This window comes from Pinus tabuliformis, chromosome 1_1, assembly GCF_031772625.1.
Source record: "Pinus tabuliformis cultivar Carrire ecotype Pingquan chromosome 1_1, CPIR1, whole genome shotgun sequence".
Lineage (NCBI taxonomy): Eukaryota > Viridiplantae > Streptophyta > Pinopsida > Pinales > Pinaceae > Pinus > Pinus tabuliformis.
The window spans coordinates 955,831,278-955,854,645 of NC_142297.1; the positions used below are offsets into that span (position 1 = coordinate 955,831,278).

At 40.3% G+C, this 23,368-nt stretch overlaps 2 protein-coding genes across 2 annotated transcripts in view; both read right to left on the bottom strand.

Moving 5' to 3' along the window:
• The window catches only part of LOC149217662 (thiamine pyrophosphokinase 1-like), a 293,604-nt gene that overhangs the window by 129,438 nt on the left and 140,798 nt on the right, over positions 1-23,368 (bottom strand). The window lies entirely within an intron of this gene.
• On the bottom strand, positions 13,115-13,976 carry LOC149217663 (uncharacterized). The gene is made up of 2 exons (XM_089391394.1): positions 13,835-13,976; positions 13,115-13,719 (listed from the first exon to the last, which is right to left on the bottom strand). The coding sequence occupies exons 1-2, from the start codon at positions 13,960-13,962 to the stop codon at positions 13,251-13,253; spliced, it is 597 nt and encodes a 198-aa protein (XP_089247520.1). The 5' UTR covers positions 13,963-13,976; the 3' UTR covers positions 13,115-13,250.

The window sequence follows — 23,368 nt, forward strand, 5'->3', positions numbered from 1 at the left end:
AAGTCGTCGGAAGAAGGAAGCAAATCGCATAGTGAGGGAATACTTCCTCAGTGATTTCTTGCCGAGGAAATCAGTATTTCTCATTTGTTGAGCAGTAGAGGAGCAGAAGACTTACCAGCTCCATCAGGGAGTGTGTAAGGCAACCTAGGAGCTACGCAGTAGGGAGAAAGAGGGAGTTGTTCAACATTTTTTAGAGGATATGGCAACCAATGGCTTGAGGGATCAGGATAGGTTGGATGGAGCTTCCAACTACATCATCTGGAAGGCTAGAATGCCTTTCCTTCTAGATGAGCATGCCCTCAAGACGTATGTTGATAGTGTCGTAGTTGTTCCTGCAAATGCAGATCCGCTCAAGAAGTACAGAGTTGAGATGGCGAAGGCCAAGAGGATGATCCTAGATGGAGTCAAGTATCACGTGGTGTGTCACGTTGCTAATAGAGGGACTACTATGGAGATGTGGGATGCCTTGGCCACATTGTATCAAGGTTCTTCCGAACAACGGAATGTTGATTTTGGGTAGCATCGAATGTGTTTTAGCTCCAAAATTTTGTGGAGGGGCTAGAACACATGAGATCTCCAAGACCCAGAAATCATTTGGAGAAATTCCACCCAGATGAGGAGTTATTAAAATAATTAATATTTTTAATGGGTTCCTAAGTCTAAACTTAGGAAAATAAAAATATTAATGGGTATTAATAAGAATATGGGTGAGAAACTTCTAAGTGACGAGGATCAAGTCTGTTTTAATCTTAGTTGTTGATTAGGGACTTAATCTCGGTTGTTGATTCATCAACAAGAAAAGTATAAGAGGAGGCTTGAGGGTCAGTTGGAGATACACCAAGTGATCAAAGAAGTTCAATTTTTCTGGGGCGTGGTTTGCTGAGAAAATCGAACTGGTGATCTGAGTTGCAGCAGAGGGGCAAGGATAGTTGGGGTTGGAGGATCTTCTCCAGGACCCCAAATACACAGCAGAGAGAGGTAGAGATAAGCCAGAGGAGGCAGCGCAGACCAAGGGAGGTTGACGCTGGGCCAGAAGGGCCCACACATTCCTTACGCAGTGCCAGCGCAGGGGAGGAGTTGCACTCCTGCAGAAGTCTGAATTCAGCTGGGGAGCAGTAGGATCAGCCGAGAAGGCTGACGTCAGAGCTCTAAGAGGCAGAGGAGGCAACGCAGAGTTGACGCAGTGTCTCAGTGTGCTCCACGCAGGCCCACGCAGCTAATGCGAAGGGGCAATGCAGTTGTAGCCGGGGATAGTCAGTCCAGTTGCCAGATCAAAGAGATTTTGCCAAGTGAAGTGAGGTAATCTCACTTAGGTTTCTACCAGTATATTTTATCTTTGTAATTGGATAGCTGAGAGGGCATCCAAAGTTGTATTCAGAACTACTGCTTCATAATAGAAAACCCTGAGAGCTACTGAACCGGTTTTCCTGCATTGGGCTTTTCCGGGGACGTTTGTCCAAAAATAACAGTGTCCCTTGTGTGTTTGTCTCGTATCTATTTTAGTTTATGATCTGTATGTCAATGTAGTTTGCAGTAGTGTTTTTCACCAGTGTTTAAATAATTAAATAACTTGCTAAATGTAAAAACAAGTAGGAGATGATAAACCAGTGATTGCAGTAGGATTTCTGATGTGTAGATTCAGAAATTTTCACATGGTATCAAAGCATTGCAGATCATAGGACACTGAAGACATCAGCCGAGAGATCCAGTGAATTTGCTGCAGAGAAGCAGTTGTCCCGAGTGACAGCGTTGTTTCAGAGGCAGAGGAGCAGTTGAAGGAGTGACACAGAGCCAGAGAAGTGACGTAGAGGCTCACGCAGTGCCTACATCAGCATTTCGAGCCTGTAGAGGATGGCACAATACCCGAGAAGAGCTCACGCGGTGATTGCGTCAGCTCTTTGGGCCAGTGCAGAGCCTGAGAGGCTCAAATCAATCAGTTGTTGGGGCTTGAGGAGCAAAGCAAATTCGATCAGTGGAGCTAGTGGGACGTTGTTGTTGTTGGTGCAGAATAGTGTCTATGGAGACAAAGCCGAGGTAGAAGGATTCACTGCTTTGACAGATTTCCAGCCAAAGAAATCTAGATCTGGGTTGCAGCAACAAAGGAGGATTGGAGAGAAGTGATTCGACATTTGGCCGAAGGATTTCCGTGAAGGAAATCAAGACTCAGAGGGAGTCTACAGGAGCTTGTTCCTTAGAGGATTTCTAGCGCCGAAGAAATCCAGATCTAAGTCTTGCTAGATTAACAGCAGGAGAGGGAGAAGAGAACCAGTCCTACATTTGTTTGAGCAGAGATGGCAGTCAATGGACTGAGGGATCAGGACAGATTGGATGGAGCATCCAATTTTGTCATCTGGAAGGCCAGGATCTTGGCAGTCCTAGACAAGAATCGCATCAAGGACTATGCCTTGAAGGTAGTTGTTGTTCCAGTCAACGTTGATCCGCTGCAGAAGTACGAGGAGGCCCAAGCGAAGGCTAAATGCATGATTCTAGACGGGGTCAAAGATCATGTGGTCCCACACATTGCTGAGAAGGAAACAACAAGGGAGATGTGGGAGACGTTGACCACCTTGTACCAAGGGACTTCCGTTCAACGGAAAATAATATTGGAGAATCAATTGACACAGTACCAAATGCAGAAAGGAGAAGAGATCGATCCCTTCCTTCTCAGGTTACAAGGGATTCTAGACCAACTAACTTCTGTGGGGTCTACACCAAATCCTAAGTTCATGGTCAGGACTGCACTGAATGCAGTCACTGAACACTGGGAGACATTTGTCTATAGTAGCTTGGGCAAAGCTTCTCTCCCCAGTTGGGAGGAAATGTCGATAACTCTTCGACAGGAAGAGATCAGGAGGCTGACCAAGGCAGGGAGTAGCGGCAAAGGAGCCCGAGTCAAGAAGGAGGAGGATGAGGATGCAGCTCTAGCATCATCAGGACAGCATGGGTAGCAGAAAAGGAAGAAAAAGGATATATCCAAGGTCAGATGCTTCAGGTGTGGTGAATTAGGACATTTTGCCACTCAGTGCCCCAGAAGAAGGGAAAAGAAGAGGCTTCTGACTCAAAGGTTGCTCCAGCGAACGCTGACAAGGAGGATGATGACAAGGATTGTGCAATGAGTGCTCATGCACCTCTGGAGAAGATGTGGGGCGACATAGAACTGTAGTTGGGAGGACTATACAAAAGGGCAGGATCCTTGAGGTGCCCAAACTCTTGGATCACATACAGCTACGAGAGCCCTTAACGACAATAGCAAAATGATGGGTGTCGGTTGGTGCAAGGTGTGATTGAGCAACAATGGCAGAGCTAGAGTGCCAAAGTCTGAAGCAGCGCAGTGGATGTTGTAGTAGTGTGACGCACAGAGCAGATTGCAATAGCGCAGTAGCAGCAGAGGGTCAACACAGATTAGCAGCAGAGGTAGCTTCAGCATCACGAGGCATCCATACTGACCAACATGTTAGTTTTTGGGTGAAGTTTTAGTTACTTACTTCTCAGTAACTGAGTTGCAGTGCAGCAGTTAGCAGTGGCAGTGCTATGGGCAGCATGATGCAGCATTTTGAGAGGGAGCTGCAATACAGATGTAGTAGTGACAGTGGCAGAGTCATGGGTAGCAGTACAGGATGCAGCAGTGCAATGGATGAAGGGCAGCAGGCCAAGCATCAGCAACACAGAGGACCGATGCAGTGGATCAGTGTAATACTTCTATTGAGAAGTATTGCTAGAGCACATTCCTCGCTAAGAGGGAGTGTTGATTTTGGGTAGTGTTTACCACTACGTGTCAACGACCCATAGCAGACTAGCAGTACACCCCCTTTTTTCGCAAAAGGGATAGAACTTGATCGATGTGTCTGTGTCGTCTAGCTATCATCATCATTTTGACTTCCAAGATGTTATGTAAACCCTTTTTGCATGTGTATAATGTAAATAATCTCAGCAGATCCGTGTCATGTGTTGATTTGGGGTAGTATCGGATATGCTCTAGCCATTAAAATTGATGGAGAGGCTAAAGCACATGATATCTCCAAGACCCAGAAATGGTTTGGACAGATTGTACCCGGATTGGTAGATATTAAAGTAATTAATATTTTTAATGGAGTTTCTAAGTCTAAACATAGGAAAAAGAAAATATTAATGGGTATTAATATAAAATTGGGTTAGAAGATTCCAAAAGTCATGGATCAAGCCAAATCTAATCTTAGCCGTTGATTAGAGATTTAATCTCGGTCGTTGAAGGACCAATTTGAAAAGTATAAGAAGAGGCTTGAGGGTCAGTTGGAAGATACACCAGTGTGATTAGTCATTCATTTTGCTAGAGCGGGGTTGCTAAGCAAAGTTGAATCAGTGATCAGCAACGAGGGGCAGTGAGTACGAGGCAGAGAGGCAGAGACAGTACTGAGAGACCAGTGCAGAAGCAGAGAGAGCGAGAGCAGCAGCCAGTCCAGGCTACGCAGAGCCCAGCAGAGTCAGCGCAGAGGCCAAAGGGACTGCGTCATCCACTCAAAGGGTCCCAGAGGCTGCACAATGCCTTAGAGGGTTGACGCAGAGGGTCCTAAGGCTGACGCAGGTCAGTAGGAGGCTGACGCGGTGGCCAGAAGGGCTAGCACCAAACTTCAGTTGTGCGGAGAGGGTTTCATGGGACAGGTTTTCTGAATACCTGTTTCCGAATATAGAGGTATTGCTGCCGTGTATTTTTCTCTGTCAGGTGAGCCAGTTAGGCACCCTGTTGTACTCAGAAAGACTGCATAATAATATAACCCTCAGAATAGTTGCACTAGTTTTCTTGCATTGGGTTTTTCTGGGGACATTTATCATAAAATTACGGTGTCACTTGTGTGTTTGTTTTCTTTCAGCTGATGATCTGTAGATGTTGTGACTGTATTGTGTTTATTTCGGTATTTAAATGTTTTAAATAACTTGTTCAGAATTTACAAGTAGAAGAAATAAACCAGCAGAATGCAGATTAATTTTCTAATGGATAGACTTAGAAAATTCAACATCGTATCGGAGCATGGTTGCAGATCACAGGAGAGATGAAGGCATCAGCTGAGCAAAGCATTTGCAGCAGAATCAGTTTTCCCGAGTGACAGTAGTTGATCCTTACAGAAGCCACAGAAGAAGGGTTGACCGTTGACGCAGAGGGATCGCGTCATCAATCTGGGCCAGAGAAAGGCCAACGCAGAGGCTGAGGAGGGAAAAGAGAGGCTCACGCAGTTGGCTGAGGGAGTTGTTTTGCAGGTGCCAAGATTGCGCAGAGACGAGAGGCTCAATCCTTCAGTTGCTGGGGCGAAGAAAGATGTGGGCAGTTTGCGGGAGCAAAGTTGGTAGGGTACTGTTGTAAGAACAATACCTAACAGGGCAAGACCAAGGTAGCAGAAGTTGTTGCCGAGGAGGATTTCTAGCCAAGGAATCCGGATCAGTGTTGCAGTTGCACAGACGATCGGAGAGGGGCAACTTGACGTTGGCAAAAGGATTTCCAGGAGGGAAATCGGGACTTAGAAAGAGTCTAGAAGAAAACTTCCAAACGGAAAGTAGAGAGACTCAGCAGGAGTCGAATCAAGGACTTCCAAACGGGAAGTAGAGAGACTCAGCGGGAGTCGAACAAAGGACTTCCATGAGGGTAGTAGAGAGACTTGGAGGAGTCGACAGAAGAGCAGCGAGATGGCCATGAATGGGCTGAGAGATCAAGACAGGCTAGACGGAGCATCCAACTATGTGGTATGGAAGGTCAGGATCTTGTCCATTCTAGACAGACATCATATCAAGGGCTTCGCCTTGAGAGTGATGGCTATCCCAGTTGACCCAATAGCTAATGAAAGGTACAAGGAGGCAATGGCTAAGGCAAAGTGTATCATCCTTGATGGGGTCAAGGATCATGTGGTCCCACATATTGCCGAGAAGGAAACGGCAAAGGAGATGTGGGACACTTTGAAGACATTGTACCAGCATACTTCCATGCAGAGGAAGATGCTCCTGGAGAATCAGCTAAGGTCATACTAGATGCAGAAGGGAGAGCAGATAGATGTCTTCCTCGGTCGATTGAAGGAGATCCATGACCAACTGACTTCCATAGGGGCCACGCCGGATCAGGAGTTGATGGTAAGGACCGCACTTAACACAGTCTCCGAGGATTGGGAGACATTTGTCCAGAGCATACTGGGCAGGGCGAGTCTTCCGAATTGGGAAGAATTGTGGGCAGCTCTTCATCAAGAAGAGATCAGATGGTTGACCAAGACAGGGAGTAGCAGCAAAGGGATCAGGATCAAGAAGGAAGAGGAAGAGGATGCGGCTCTGGCATCTGCAGGAAAGCAGGAGAAGAGGAAGAAGAAGGACCTCTCCAAGGTCAAGTGCTTCCACTGTGGGGAACTAGGTCACTATGCGAACCAGTGTCCGAGGAAGAAGAGTAAGGGAGAGGCTTCTAACTCGAAGGCAGCGCCAGCGAAGGTAGAGAAAGAAGTCGAAGAGGATGACGATTGTGCCATGAGTGCTCATGTGCCACTCGAGAAGAAGTGGGGAGACATCGAGCTGTAGTCAGAGAGGACTACAGGTGATGAGGGGCAGGATCCTCGAGGTACCCAACCTCTTGGATTATACCTTGCTACAGGAGCCCCGAAGAGAGAGTAGTAGAACTGGCAGATGTTGGTAGAGACAGATGCGGAGAAGCAGCAAAGAGCGCTACAGTGTAGGAGTCCCCGGGCAGCGAGAGGATAGCAGGCTACAATAGTGCGAGAGGCACGGGAGTGTTGCACCAATGCAAGATGGCACAGAGAGGTGTGCAATGGTGCGAGATGCAGGAACTTGTTGCAGCAGCACAGAGTTCAGTAAAGGGAGCACTTGTTAGCGACAAAGGGAGCTTCAGCATCGGGAGTGTTTCTAGCTTGACAGGGATGTCAAAAGTTGGGTGTATCAGTTACTTACTTCTCAGTAACTGAGTTGCAATGCAGTAGCGGTTAGCAGTAGCACGATGCAGCATGATGAGAGGGGTTGCAGTGCAGATGCAGTGTTGTGAGAAAGGACCAGCAGCAGCATAGATACAGAGGGAGTTGTCGTACGGATGCAGCAATGGCAATGGCAGAACCATGGGCAGCAGTACAGGATGCAACAATGCAGAGGATGTTGGGCGGGAAGGCCTAGCATCAGCATAGGTACCGGTGCCATATGATCAGAGCGATGCTCAGTGTAGAGTAATACTAGAGCACAGTCCTTGCTAAGAGGGAGTGTTCATTTGGGGTAGCATCGGATGTGCTCTAACCAGGAAAATTGGTGGAGAGGCTAAAGCACATGAGATCTCCAAAACACAGAAATGGTTTGGAAAGATTGTACCCAGTTTGGGAGATATTAAAATAATTAATATTTTTAATGGAGTTCCTAAGTCTAAACTTAGGAAAAATAAAATATTAATGGGTATTAAAATAAAACTGGGTTAGAAGGTTCCAAAAGTCAAGGATCAAGCCAAATCTAATCTTAGCAGTTGATTAGAGATTTAATCTCAACTATTGAAGGACCAACGAGAAAATTATAAGAAGAGGCTTGAGGGTCAGTTGGAAGATACACTAGTGTGATCACCCATTCATTTTGCTAGAGCAGGGTTGCTAAGCAAAGTTGAATCAGTGATCACAGCAAGGGGTAGTGAGTACGAGGCAGAGAGGCAGAGACAATACTGAGAGACCAGCGCAGAAGCAGAGAGAGCGAGAGCAGCAGCCAGTCCAGGCTACGCATAGCCCATCGGAGTCAACGGAGAGGCCAGAGGGACTGCGTCATCCACGCATAGGCTGCCGGAGTGATGCAGAGGGTCCCAGAGGCTGCGCAGTGCCTCAAAGGGCTAACGCAGAGGGTCCTGGGGCTGACGCAGGTCGGCAGGACGCTGACACAGTGGCCAGAAGGGCCAGCGTTGAGCTTCAGTTGTGCCGGAGAGGGTTTCGTGGAACAAGTTTTCTGAATACCTGTTTCCGAATATAAAGGTATTGTTGTCGTGTATTTTTCTCTATCGAGTGAGCCAGTTAGGCACCTTGTTGTACTCAGAAAGACTGCATAATAATATAACCCTCCGAATAGCTACACCGATTTTCCATTGGGCTTTTCTGGGGACATTTGTCCAAAAATAACGGTGTCACTTGTGTGTTTGTTTTCTTTCAGTTGATGATCTATAGATGTTGTGACTGTATTATGTTTATTTCGATATTTAAATGTTTTAAATAACTTGTTCAGAATTTACAAGTAGAAGAAATAAATCAGTAGAATACAGATGAATTTTCTAACGGATATACTTAGAAAATTCAACATCATGTCTGTAACGACCTAGGTAAACCTACTTTTCTAGTGACGATCTCCATTCTGAGAGGTTGTTTGTCTCACCGATCCATTCTTGAATGGTCGACAGAGTTTTCCTCAAGTCTTACCCCAAAGCTGAAATGGATTTTGTCGCTAGGATCTTAGGCAAGTCCTAGTTTTCTAGATCGAATCTATGTAAAAATAATTTGGGAATAATCCTAACTATTTGGTTAGGTTATTTTATTACAAATTGTTTCATCTGTTGGATTATATTTGTGTCGCGGAAATGGGTAGTCTGTGAGGGTCTATTACAAATGGGTTTTTCCCCTTATGATGTAAAAAATATGAAAATCATGATGTGAAGTGTCTTGAGGATTGGAAAAATAATTTATCCCCTCATAAGTTAATTAATTAAATTTTCTGGCCAAAAAATTAATTAAAATCATAAACCAGAAATTTAATTAATTCTAGGTCCTAGGTAAATTTAAATTCTCCAAAGACAAAATTCGTCAGTCCTTCAAAATTAAATTTTAAAAGGTCCCGGGACTAAGGTAAAATATTTATTTTGCTAAATTTTAAACCTTTGATCCCTGGGGGTTAAGTCAAAGTCAAATTTTCAGGGAAATTAACTCAAAAAGAAAAAAAAAAAATTGTGTTAAATAAAATGCATTTAATGAAAAATTTCGAATTTCCCCAAATATTTAAATATTTTGACGGATGAGATTAAAAGAAATTTTAATCTTCATCAACAGTCGAGATTGCTTTGACGAGGATCACTCGAACTAGCCGTTGGAGGATTTATCTTTAAATAGGAAGTCATTTGTCAGTCGATCGATCTGACCTTTGAGTCGTGTGCTTAGCAAGAAGCTCTTGTGTAATCTTTTTCTGGATAATAAAGAAAGACTTTGGGGTTAAGTTCTGTTGGTGTTACTCTTCATGGGAACACTGTAAGATGTGTTGTTTTCATGCATAATTTTTTCTAAAGCCATTGATGATAGCTTCTAAAGAGTAATTTGAGTATAGGTATCTTGCTCAGTCACTAGGGTTTGAATAATAATCTAAATTTTGAACGTAATAGCAAGTATCTCTATTTGTCTGAATTTTATTATTATTTTCTCACTCTATTTTTAATGGCTGAACTGAGTTTTGGAGCGAAATCTTGATTTTAGATCCTCGGGCGTTAGGGAAAGTTTTCAGTTGGACTAGCCAACTCCCACACTGTGTTCCTAGAAGAACCTAGCTAAATTAGCTTTGGGCTTATCATAAGATTTTATCGGTGATACACGAAGGGTTTCGAGTTAGCACCTCCTTTAAAAATTTAAAAAAAAAAAAAAGTGCGGCATAATGATAGATCTGGTTGATTAGAGCCTGCAGTTTGTAAATTTTGTAGTTATTTTTCTAACGTGGGTTTTTCTGGGTTTTAATTTTCATCATTGTATATATCATTTGGGTGTTTTCTTGTTGTCGTGCAACTATAGATCTGAGGACGAAATTTGTGTAGAGTCCAGATCTAGGCCCTAGAGGGTAAGATCTGGATCTTTGGGGTTTATCAACATAATTTTCCAGGGATATTATTCAAATTTTTTGCAGTCCGAGGATTTGAAAATTTTAAATATGGAAATATTTATAAGGGTTTCATGGAAATCTGAAGCAAAAGGATTTAACATTTTAATCATAATTTTCGAAATGTGTTAAAGGGCTTTCTGGCTGCCATTTATCTATTAACTGAGTTTTCCAATCTACTAACTGGGTTTTTCGATTCGTTGCAAATTTTCATTTTTTTTTTTAAGAAAAACCCTTATCCCTCCATTACTCCAACCTTTTTCCCTCTTTTTGCCTGCATTTTCTGCATTTTTATGCATCTCAGATCTGCATCCTCTCTTTCATTTTCAAAAATTATCTTTGTTTCCCTCGTTCTCCACTTCCTACATTGCTCATCATTCCGATTTTTTCTGCTCCAAAACCACAGCACTTCTTGCCATCCCTACTCTATCCCTCGTTGTCGTCCCTGCAAAAATCACCGATCTGCGGCTTCTGCTCCTCCTTCTCGACCTGTGGCTATCTCCACCACTGCCCGCTCTCTTTCTCGTAGTTATTTTCTCCTCTGCCATCGTTGCCTTATCTCTGTGTATTCCCTCTCCTCACCGTCGAGCTCCTCCACAACTCCTTTCCCTCGTGTTGCCTGCTCCCTCTCATCCCACTACCATATCCTTGCTCACTATTCATCTCCCATACCCTCGCCCTCCCTTTACCGCCGCTGCTTCTCTTCGAACCTACAAAGACCAAAAACAATTCAACTTTTTCTTTTCATTATTTCATTTGTATGAGTTAGGTTAGGTTTAGATATTATTTTTTATTCTATTTTATTTATGTTAGGTTAGGTTTAGGTCTTACCTTTTTTATTTTTATGCTAGATTAATTTAGTTAGATTTTTTGATTTGTTTATTTATTTCAATTTTATTTTTTGTTTTATATTTTTTCATTTTATTTTTTATGACTGTGTTTTAATTTTTTTTATTTTCGTTTTCTTTATTTCATTAAAAAAAATAATTTTAAAAAAATTTTAAAATCTAAAAAGTTTAAAAAAAAAATCATTTTTTTGGCTAAGGAATTAAATCAAAAGAGGAATCTGAGCTTTTACATTTAAGAAATTTTTATTTTTATGTGGCCTACGACCCATAAAAATTTAAATCTAACCAAGGTCTTTTGATTTGATTTTTAGTCATATTAAAAATTTGATTTCTTCACTTACCACATTAAATTAATTGCCTAAGGAATAATTAAATTGTTCCTTGGTGTCCTTTCGTGGTAGTGATTTCTCTATTGTCTAGTGCGATTAATGTTTTAAAATCATTGACTATTGGAGAATAATAAATTATTCTAGATTTGGGTTATTAATGAAAATCATTGCTTAGCATTTAAATTTCATAATTCTTCACAAGATCTAATTGCTAGAAACTCTTGCATGATAAAGGTTTGGGAATCGACATTTAATTGTTCATGATCGTCGCTTTGCCACATTTATAAATTGCTCAGGATAACTTGTTTCTGTTTAGTCTATGGTTAATTGAATATAAAGGCACTGGTCTAAAATCATTTATTTCTTGTGATTGTGTCTTATTTGTATTAATTGTTTAATCTATCCATCTCAGTTGACCAAGATTTGTTCTAAATTCATCAAGTTGTCCATCTTTAAGTCTCCTAGAGCCTGTGTTTCACAGACTATTCTCATTCATTCACCTTAGGGACTACCCCCTTTGACTTGTCTAGGAGAGAGTCTAAACGGAGTAAGGATTAGAGTGACAACCCTTACTCTGAGCATTGTCATGGTGCCTAGACACTTTGTGTGACAACAGGTAGCATCAAATGTGCTCTAGCTCCGAAATTTTGTGGAGGGGCTAGAACACATGAGATCTCCAAGACTGAGAAATCATTTGGAGAAATTCCACGTGGATGAGTTATTAAAATAATTAATATTTTTAATGGGTTCCTAAATCTAAACTTAGGAAAATAAAAATATTAATGGGTATTAATAAGAATATGGGTGAGAAACTTCTAAGTGACGAGGATCAAGTCTATTTTAATCTTAGTCATTGATTAGGGACTTAATCTTGATCGTTGATTCATCAACAGGAAAAGTATAAGAGGAAGCTTGAGGGTCAGTTGGAGATACACCAAGTGATCAAAGAAGTTCGATTTTTCTAGGGCATGGTTTGCTGAGAAAATCAAACTGGTGATCTGAGTTGCAACAGAGGGGTAGGGATAGTTGGGGTTGGAGGATCTTCTCCGGGACCCCGAATACACAACAGAGAGAGGCAGAGATAAGCCAGAGGAGGCAGCGCAGACAAGGTAGGCTGATGCTAGGCCAAAAGGGCCCACGAATTGACTGACGCAATGCCAGTGCAGGGGAGGAGCTGCACTCCTGCAGAAGTCCGAATTCAGCAGGGGAGCAGTAGGATCAGCCGATAAGGCTAACATCAGAGCTCCAAGAGGCAGAGGAGGCAACGCAGAGTTGACGTAGTGTCTCAGTGTGCTCCACGCAGGCCCACGTAGTTAATGCGAAGGGGCAGTGCAGTTGTAGCCGAGGATAGTCAGTCCAGCTGCCGGATCGGAGAGATTTTGCTAGGTAAAGTGAGGTAATCTCACTTAGGTTTCTGCCAATACTTTTGATCTCTGTAACTAGATTGCCGAGAGTGCATCCAGAGTTGTATTCAGAACTACTTCTTAATAATAGAAAACCCTCAAAGTTGTTGCACTGGTTTTCCCGCATTGGGTTTTTCCAGGGACGTTTGTCCAAAAATAACGGTGTCCCTTGTGTGTTTGTCTTGTATCTATTTCAGTGTATGATCTGTATGTTAGTGTAGTCTGCAGTAGTGTTTTTCATCAGTGTTTAAATAATTAAATAACTTGTTGAATGTAAAAACAAGTAGCAGATGATAAACCAGTGATTGCAGTAGGATTTCTAATGTGCAGATTCAGAAATTTTCACACGGAAGATGTACTTGGAACAAAAGTTGAGATTTGTGCGAGAACGTGTGGATCCATTCCTCACAAAGCTGAAGGAGAACCGTGATGAGCTGTCGGTTGCTGGGCATACACCTCAGGATTCAGAGTTAGTTAGACTCAATGTTGTTAAAAGCGCGAGCGGGATTAAATCGGCGCCGGGAAATAAAGCGGAAAAAATCGGCAAAAGCGGGAAAAAAGCGTTTGGCACAAAAATATTCATTTTTTTTCATTTTTTTCAATTTTTTTAATATCTAAACCATCTACAACATAAAATAAATACATTGACACATAAATATGATAAAAAAACTAATATATAAGATGTTTAATATCATTTCTAGCGCTAAAATCACACATAACATTGAATCATGTCCTGAATAGTAAGTCCTGAGTCCCAACTCAGCCTCAAAATATCAACAAAAAATATGATAATGTATCTCATCATGTCATAATGTCATATACAATAAAATGAAAGTCTAATCCTATTGATTTCCTCTGCCCCTCTTGCGAGAAAATGTCACAGCTTTCTCTTTCCCTCTAGATGTAGAAGCTGGTGCCTGTGCTGGTGGAAATGGCAGTGGAGTCTGACGTGCTCTAGAAGCTGAAGAACTAGTAGTAGCAGCTACAGGAGGTAGACGGAGACCACGTCCTCTACTGGTGGTAGTGGTAGCCCGGGTAGGCGGTGTCACCTCCTCCTCCTGCTCCTCCTCCTCCACCTGCTCCTCCTCCTGCTCCTGCTCCTCCTCCTCCTCCTCCTCCCCCTCCTCCTGCACTAACCAATCATCAGTGGGATCCATGAGAGGCCTCTCGGTCTCAACCCTCCATTCAGCAGTGGTGTCAATCCCATCCAATGAGATGGCATCCATATCAGGTGTCCTCTCTAGTTGCCTCACCCACAATCGAAGATTGTAGTAGACATAGACCATGTCATTAAGTCTATGGGACTCCAACCTGTACAAAGTTCATGAAATAATAATTAATAATTAATATTATAAAAAAAATATTGTTTAATGAATTCAAAAATTTATTTGGAAATTTGCAATATTTTAAATGTTTAAGTGTTAACCTATTGCGCTTCTTGTTGTGTATTTTTTCAAATACACTCCAATTGCGCTCACATCCTGAGGAGCTGCATGTTTGGCTGAGGATGCGTACGGCAAGCTTTTGCAAAAGGGGTACTCTGCCACCATACATCTTCCACCATGCGTCTACAACAAAATTACAAATAAAATTTTAAATAAACATAAGAAAAAAATGGAATTTGAAGAGACAATGAAATTTGAAACAAAGTTACAAAGTACAGACTAAAAAATACCTGGCATTTTAATCGTCCTATCAGTGACAGCCATCTCAAAGCCAAATGTGCCACCTGACATCTTATATGTCTCAATTTGTTTAGAGATCTCTATACGTTGTTCTGGAGATCTCACCATCTTCTGGACACAGAATAATAATCCATCCATGATCTCAGCATCAAAATCAAACCCACATGCATAAGAAAATGCAGGGTTCAGGAAAAACCCAGCAGCATGAATGGGACGATGGAGTGTGTTGTTCCATCGCTCATCAATCACTTCCCATAGAAGGAGTTGTTTCTGAAACCCATCATCTCCCTTATCATCATAGTAGGACCGAATGGCTTCTTTGGCCCTATCCATGGCTTCATACAAATAGCCCATTGCGGGCTTCTCACCATCAACCAACCGAAGAACCTTTACCAAAGGTTCAGTAACGGCGCACACCTCCTGCACTCCCGCCCAGAAGTCTTCCTGGTATGAAACTAGTCTGCATACGGCCTCTCCTTCTGGTTTGCGGCTCATTGACGAAGCACGCCACTCCTCTGAAAGAAACATTCTCTTCAAATCCCACATAGAATTCAAGAGGGATTGAAGAGATATGAAACTCGTCGCAAACCGTGTAATGGCGGGGCGCACCAACTCTTTGTTGTTGGTGCATTTTCTCATCAAGCTAAGCACAGATGTATGATTGTAAATAAATTTTGTGATGCTTTTTGATGAGTCAACAATATCTTTGACAAAGGGAATTTTCCCTATGTCCTCTAACATCAAATCAATACAATGGGCAGCACAAGGTGTCCAAAATAAAGTAGGATGCCTGTCCATAAGCATTCTACCAGCAGCAACATAATTTGCAGCATTGTCCGTTATGACTTGGACAACATTTTCTGCACCCACCTCCAAAATAAACACATCCAGCAAATCACATAAAGTTCTTGCATCTTTGATTTGATGAGTTGCATAAATAGATTTGATAAACATAGTCCCCTTGGGACAACTAACCAAGAAGTTTATAAGGGTTCTCCCCTTTTGGTCAGTCCAACCATCTGACATAACAGTGCATCCTGTTTGTGCCCATGATGCCCTAAAATCCTCCAATCTTTGGGTGCAGTCACGCTTTTCATCTTGAAGAATCCGGCCTCTGAAATCATGATAAGAAGGGATTTTGTACCCCGGGCCAACACTGGCAATAGCATCAACAGCAGGTTGCAAAAATGGATTATTCCTTACAATGCTGAAAGGAATATCACTCCAGAGGAGAAATTTTGCCATCAACCTATCAGCTTGTTCTTTTTCAGTTCTTTTTAGCATTGAACCGATAGTTGGTTGTGAACCAGGTGTGGTTCGAGGAACAAAAAATGATGATGCAGCTACCGGATTGACTGACGCTGCAGTTGAACCAGTGCCACTTGGCCCACTTCCTTCAGCTGACCTTTTTAGTTGCCTTTTGAGTTCTTCTTTGGCCTCTCTAGTGTGCTCTAATTCTCCCAATGCTCTCATGGCTCTTTGGATAAGTTCAGGATTTGTATTTATACAGGGCCCCACATCACGTCCAGGGATTTGTGCAAGGTGATACTTCAACCTGTACACCCCCCCGCGTATCTCCTTTCCACACAACTTGCAATACAAGTTTTGTCTATCATTCGGAGCAAAAGGTTCACCATATTCCCAGAAAGGATCCAATTTCCTTGGCATGTTTGTTTTTGAATTTTGAATTTGCAAACCTATGGAAAAATAAGGATTAGGAAATAGGAATTTAGGATTACAAATTACAATTTAGCATTTACAAAATTACAAGTTACAAATTTACAAAATCCCAATTTCCAAACCCAAGTTACCCAACCAAATGGCAAATGCCAAAAAACAATGAAAAAACATAAACAATGTTTAAAAAAAATGAAAAAAAAAAATAAAAAATTGGTTCCCATAGTCATACCAAGTTACCCATCCCAAATCAATGAAAAATTACAAAAAATTCTTTAAAAACAATGAAAACAAAAGGAAAATGGTGCCCATATGAAGTTTCCCAACCAAAAACAATGAAAAACAAAGTTTTTAAAGAAGGAAAACAAAAAAAAATTAATCTACATACCGTTTTTATGGACAAATTGGTGATCTTGTCTTGGATTTCTCCTAAAAACACTTGGATTCGCTCCCAAAGTGGACCCAAACCCTTCAGCTCTTCTCCTCAAGGCTTCTCCTCCTCCTCCGCGCGGCGACAGTCAGAAATGACAAATAAAAAATCGATTTTCATTGTTATAACCCCGCTGCCCGCGCCCTCGGCGCTTTTTTCGGTTTAAAGCGCGCTTTTTTCGGAAAAAAGCGGTATTAAAAAAAACCAATGCTTTTTTGGTATAAAACGCGGGTTTTAATCGGCTCAGTCAAAAACGTGCGCTTTTAACAACACAACTTAGACTAGCCCTCAATTAGGTCTCAGATGAGTGGCAAGTCTTTGTCCCTCCGGGGCCTAGATCTGGCTTCAAGATTGAATCTTACCTTCAGATCTGCAACCTGCAATGACAAAAAACAAACACCCAGAAACAAAATATGCAAAAAAAAAAAAAAAAAAAACCCTAAAACCAGCTAAATAATTACAATATTCACAGTTTAAAGGCTCTAAATAGCCAGATTTGTCGCTTGATCAAGACACTTTACATCATGATTTTTACATTTTTACATCTCAAGGGGGAAAACCCATTTGACATAGACCCTCATAGACTACCCAGTTCTGCGACACAAACATAATCTAGCAGATCAAGCAATTTGTAATAAAATAACCTAACCAAATAGTTAGAATTATTCCCAAATCACTTTTACATAGACTCGACCTAGCACACTAGGACTCCCCTAAGATTCTAATGACAAAATGTCAAAATCCATTCCGACTTTGGGGTTAGGCTGAAGGAAAACTCTGCTGACCATGGGTCAGTGAGACAAAAAACCTTCCAGAACGTAGATCATCACTAGAAGATTAGGTTTACCTAGGCAATTACATACATGACACGGATCTGCTAAGATTATTTACAATTTACACATGCAGACTGGGTTTACAAAATAACATGAATAGGCTGATGATGATAGTCGAATGGCATGGACACATTGATCAAGCGATATCCCCTTTGCGAAAAAACGGGGTGTACTGCTACGGGTAGTTGACACGTGGTGGTCAACAATGTGAATTAGTAATAGTTAGTTAAACAAAGAGGCATGTCTCTACAGACATGACTGTTCGTGAAAGGGTGTTTACCTGGCTATATATACAGGACCTTCACTCTCAATTGTATCATCATTCTTACTCATACATTTTAATATATATTCTTGTATCTCAATGGAGATCTTTATATTCCATGTCTTCTGGAGTATTTAACCTGGAGAACGAACTTTGTTCATTCCATTGGTATCAAAGTTTTTCAATCCTCTGGCTACTCCACCACTGCAGAGAGTCACGCCTCTAATCCAGGCCCTTCGCCATCAAGGTTTCGTCAACATTGTTGCCACCAATATTGAAGCGTTTCGCTATACTTTTGGAATTCTCCGTTGTTGAGTTCGCCAGAGGCCCTTGGCCATTTTTTAAAGAAACAAAAACAAAAACAAACACAAAATCCTGGCCAACTATTCACACGACAAGCGTCGCTTCCAGTAGCTCGCAGTGTTAGAGTGTGACACTGCCGCTACCTTCTCACCAGTCCCCTTTTCTATCGACCACTGTTTCTCTCCCCAACAACACTTCCCTGCTGCCAATCGCAATCAAGTCTGCATATACACCCCACCACACAGTCGCCAGCCACTGACAAGAGCCTCGGGCATACTTGCTCCGTTGGGCAATGCATTAACTCAGTCACAGCCCATCCTACCTGTCACAGTCTCCACTGCGGCCTCTTCCCTATTGTAATGCCACTGCCCCTGCTCTCGTGCCAGCCACTTCAGCCTCCACGTAGTCATCAACTCATCCGCAGGCCGCAAGACCACTTGCAAACCAGCCAACCTACGCTCTGGCCCCGCTAGCGAACATTGTCCCCTCAACCATCAATTGAGTTTCCATCAACAACCACCGTCAGCCCTAATCCGTTACAATGGTTCATATCGACTCTGTTGTCCCTTGTGGCTCGTGACAAAATCCACACAAAAATTCTCTGCCACCATCGTTGGCCAGTCATCGCAGCTCGTGGCGTCACCAACAGAGCCACCACCACCCCCGCATCAACCTTCTCCTCTGTCATCGATCGAGTACACTCCACCTTGTTTATTATTGCCGTATATTTTTTTGTCTTACAGCCGCACCAAACTGCACAAACACTAGCCACAATTTCACTACATATTGACCTCAATATATCGTTGATACGAATAGGTTTTCCATCACTTACATGAACGGGTTTTCCAAAAATTGTATATGGTTCCCAAAAATCGTGCCCTATGCAAGATTTATTTGTTAAATTAATTTAACAATTACTCTTGTGCATTTAACTTCTGACTACTCGAACAACACACCAATGACAAGAGTCGAAACAACCCAAGCCACAATTGACGTCAATTATTGAGAGGTTAACAAATATCTTTTAAAAGACCATATCAAAGTGAACGATCATGTTCTGGTGGTGGTAGTTAAAAGTATTTAAAAAGGAAAAAAGGGGAAATAAATATATAAAAGTATCATTATAATAAAAACTATTTGAGGATTATAAAGGGGGTTATAAAAAGAATTATGTATTTAAAGAAAGGACTCCTATTAAAGTTATAAGGAAAATATATATATATATATATATATATATATATTTTAAAAGGAATCCAGAAAGGGTAAGGTGAAAGATTATAAGACAAAAAAATTAAGGGGTTACTTTTAAAAACCCTAGGCTCATCCGAAGAAGAAAAGATGGAGTCTAATTCAGAAACAAAGGAAGGAAGATTTTCCTATAAAGGTATTTCAATTGTAGATTTAAGATTATTTACATTAAAGGGGTGTATCCAAGGGAAGGAAATTATTATCGCTATTAATACAAACACCGAGAAGAATTACATCAATATTAATTTGGAAAATCAACTATTAATTCTAGAGCCAAATATAGGCGAACGAGAAGGTCTTTTTGGCATAAAAGAATATGAAATTAATGATTTACAAGTGATAATTGATCATTATGAGTACATATCTCAATTTCATGTCGTAACTATGCTTGACAAAAAGGTTGACATAATTCTTGGTCGACCTTGGTTCAAGGAATTAGGTACGTTCATTCTAAACACAGAAAACAAATTCTTGATGTTCCCTTACAAGAAGAAGATGGTCACGTTCCAAGACATGACAACGAAATCAAAATTGATAATGCCTTCAGCAAAAGATCTTAAGGATATTTCGAAACTAATGTTTCAAGAGAATCCAAAAATAGTATCAAAGAAGCAAAAAGAGCTTGAAGAAGTCATATCCAACAAAAATAAGGAAAATTCATGTTTGAAGGAGCATAATCAGAAGCTACTTACACAAGTAAGAAAATGTAAAGCTAAGAAACACCAGTTAGAACAAGAAAAGGAAATTTCTGAAAAGAAACTCAACGAAAGTCTATCAGGAAAAGAAGAGGAAAGTTTATGCTTAAAGAACCTTAACCAAAGGTTATTAGAACAAATCAAGTGTTTAAAAGTTGAGAAGCTTGAATACCAAAATAAAGTTGACTCAGAAAATGAGGAAATTTTACGTCTCAAAAACCATAATCGAAGTCTACTCACTCAAATTAAGAAACTTAAGGATGATAGGAAATCATTGGAAAACAAGTTAGAAGAACTTATCATGAAAGAAGTGTCGAAGTCGTCAGTCCAAGTTGAAGATAAAGGAATAAATACCGATCCATTTAATATCACAACTCAAGAGGATGAGAAACCAAAAGAAGTTAAAACATATTCAGAAGTTGCAGTTCAAATGATGAACATTCCAAATGATGATGCCAACTCAACAACAACAACACCTAAAGGAAATCAGGGAACTGGCACTAACATGATAAGGGAAAGTCCAACCAGAAGAACTCCTTATCGTCATCTGAATCACAAGAACAGACATCTCAATCAATCTACGAATCTGTATCACTCAGAACATAAACAACAAACTTATGTTCCGAAGAATACTGAAGTGCGCACAACTCAGTCTAGTGATAACAGTTCATCACAAGTTTCCAGTAATCAAAAGATTTCACAAAAGATTAATTTAGGATGGTCAGATCCTTCCTCTGTGCAACAATTTTATGTATCACTCCAAGGATCATATCAACTTGTATCGACAAAAATGATTGTCCCAAGACGAGAAGATGTTTGTAGCAAGAAAAAAGAGGTCAAGTCCTTTCATCAACAAGCTTTGAGGACAAAGCATTTTGAAGATGAAGGCAATGTTATGAATATAATTATGTCAAAAGTAATAAATACAGAATAAATAATAAACATAATAATATGTAAATTAGTAATAGTTAGTTAAACAAGGAGGCATGTCTCTACAAACATGATTGTTCGTGAAAGGGTATTTACCTACCTATATATACAGGACCTTCACTCTCCATTGTATCATCATTCTTACTCATACATTTTAATATATATTCTTGTATCTCAATGGAGATCTTTATATTCCAAGTCTTCTGAAGTATTTAACCTGAAGAACAAACTTTGTTCATTCCATAGGGTGTCTTGCAACAGGAGAATTACAATAGTGAATGTGTTGCGGCATTCTTCTGGGTCACAATGGTGTTGCAAGAGTGTGCTCAAGGGAGTTACAACATTGGGTGTTGAAGCAATGGGTCCTAGTGATGGTGGCAACCTATGGGAATTGCAGCGCCACATGGGTGTTGCAGCAACTACATTATAGTGATATAAGGGTGTTGTTGTCAATGTTGTGAAAATCGCGATCAGGATTAAATCGGCGCGGGGAACAAATCGGAAAAAATCGGAAAAATCGGGAAAAAATCGGAAAAAAATCGGAAAAAATCGGAAAAAATCGGGAAAAAATAAAAAAATCGGGAAAAAATCGTTTGGTACAAAAATATTCATTTTTTTTCATTTTTTTTCAATTTTTTTAATATCTAAACCATCTACAACATAAAATAAATACATTGACACATAAATATGATTAAAAAAAACTAATATATAAGATGTTTAATATCATTTCTAGCACTAAAATCACACATAACATTGAATCATGTCCTGAATAGTAAGTCCTGACTCCTGAGTCCCAACTCAGCCTCAAAATATCAACAAAAAATATGATAATGTATCTCATCATGTCATAATGTCATATACAATAAAATAAAAGTCTAATCCTATTGATTTCCTCTGCCCCTCTTGTGAGAAAATGCCACAGCTTTCCCTTTCCCTCTAGATGTAGATGTTGGTGCCTGTGCTGGTGGAGATGGCAGTGGAGTCTGATGTGCTCTAGAAGTAGGAGCTATAGGAGGTAGACCACGTCCTCTACTGGTGGCAGGGGTAGCCCGGGCAGGTGGTGTCACCTGGAAACATTACAATCTCCCAATCCTGAAATCCTAAAAAACTGATAAGTCTGCTAGATTTTAAATGAAATCTAAAATTCTATTTTCTCCATATGAAATCCAATGAGGCTGGAACCACTCTCAAACATCCTGAGTCATTTCATGGTAATGTTAAAAATTTAAGTAAAAGGATGAAAATGAAGATTAAGGAGAATGTCACTTTACTTTAAGAATTTAACATTACCATGAATAGCATATCCATACTAGGGCCTAGACTTGATCATTAAGCTGCCCCACTCAAAAATTATTTGTTTCTTTCAAAAAAAATTGCATGAAAAAACCCAAAAAAACGTTATAAAACTATGCTGTCGCGACCCCCGACGATTTTTTAAGTTTTTATTGCGATTTTTTCATTTTTATCACGATTTTTCAGTAAAAATCGGCAAAAAAAATACCGGCGATTTTTTCGTATAAAAATCGCGATTTGATCGACAGAAGGAAAAAATCACGATTTTTTCATTAAATCGCGATTTTCACAACACTGGTTGTTGTAGCACAAAGTTGTTGCAGCAACACTTGGCGTATTGTAGCAATTGCACCTGCACAACCTATCTGAAGTATCAACTCATGATTTTCCACAAGTTAGCACAAAGAAGTAAAATATTCCCTAAATACACAAGAATAAACATTAAAATGGCATAATCAAAGGATAACTATACCTTAATCATAAATGCATTCTTGCGAACAAAAGGAGTGATGAAATGACATGGAAATGGAAAAAGGTGTGCAAAAAGGTATTGGATGGGTGCTAAAAATATCCCAGTTTGGGCACCCGTCAACTAGTTTTCATAAGGAACCATCCCTTATAAGCTTAAGGGAATTGAACCTTTTAAGAAAGAACTAGCTTCAGTTGTTAACATCGAATTCATTTCTTTTGTAAAGATATTGAATCCCTTCCTTCTAGGGCCTAGGCTCATATGCTAACACTTATAGTTTTTTACGATGGGAATTTCATTGCAATCCCATTTTTATATTGTTGTAACTCACTTTGTTCCATTACATAATATGCAACTCTTTGATTCATGAAGTAATATGTAATGAATCTCTCAAAAACGATGCAGTGGATTTTTTATAAAGCATTTGCAACATAGACCTTACTGATATAGAGAGCCAAGGGTCGATTTAATTGGTTGAACCATCCACCAAAGGCATGTTGACAATGGGGAGGGAATAGGTCATAGGTAGTGTCGATAACATCAACATCAACATCCGGAACAAAAAAAAATAAAATAAATAAATAAATAATAAATAAATCAGCAAGGGTCTAGAAAACATCTTTTCGAAAACATTGGTGAAAAAAATTGGCAGATAGAGACAAACATTTAAAATATATATATATATATATTCATTTTTTTCAAAATTTTAAACATATAAAGCAACAACATCATATAAAAGCACTGGCACATAAACATGGAGAAAGAACTGATATATATGATGTAGTTGATGCCAAATCAAAAATGATAGCTCAAAGTCAATAATGAATCCTAAACCCTGATAATTGTCCAATCAAGGACACAAATGTGGAGAACCAATACAAAATGACATCACATATATAAATGTATCTCATCATCATGAGGTAGATGTACAATGACAAAAGAAACAAAACTAACAACTAGCTATTTGATATCAATGCCCTCTTCCCTTTTATGGGAAAATGTCGTGAACTGTTTGCCAAACCTACACCTAACAATAGAAGGCACTGACCCTACACCAAATGTGTAATGGTGATTGACCGATGTAGAAATATGTTCATCAATCTATGCAGAAGGTGGTGTTGATGCTAGCACACCA

Coding starts and splice junctions, on each gene's coding strand:
- LOC149217663 (XM_089391394.1), bottom strand. CDS start 13,962: ATGTATGGTGGCAGAGTACCCCTTTTGCAAAAGCTTGCCGTACGCATC. Junction 13,720..13,834: donor CACAACAAGAAGCGCAATAG/GTTAACACTTAA, acceptor AACTTTGTACAG/GTTGGAGTCCCATAGACTTA.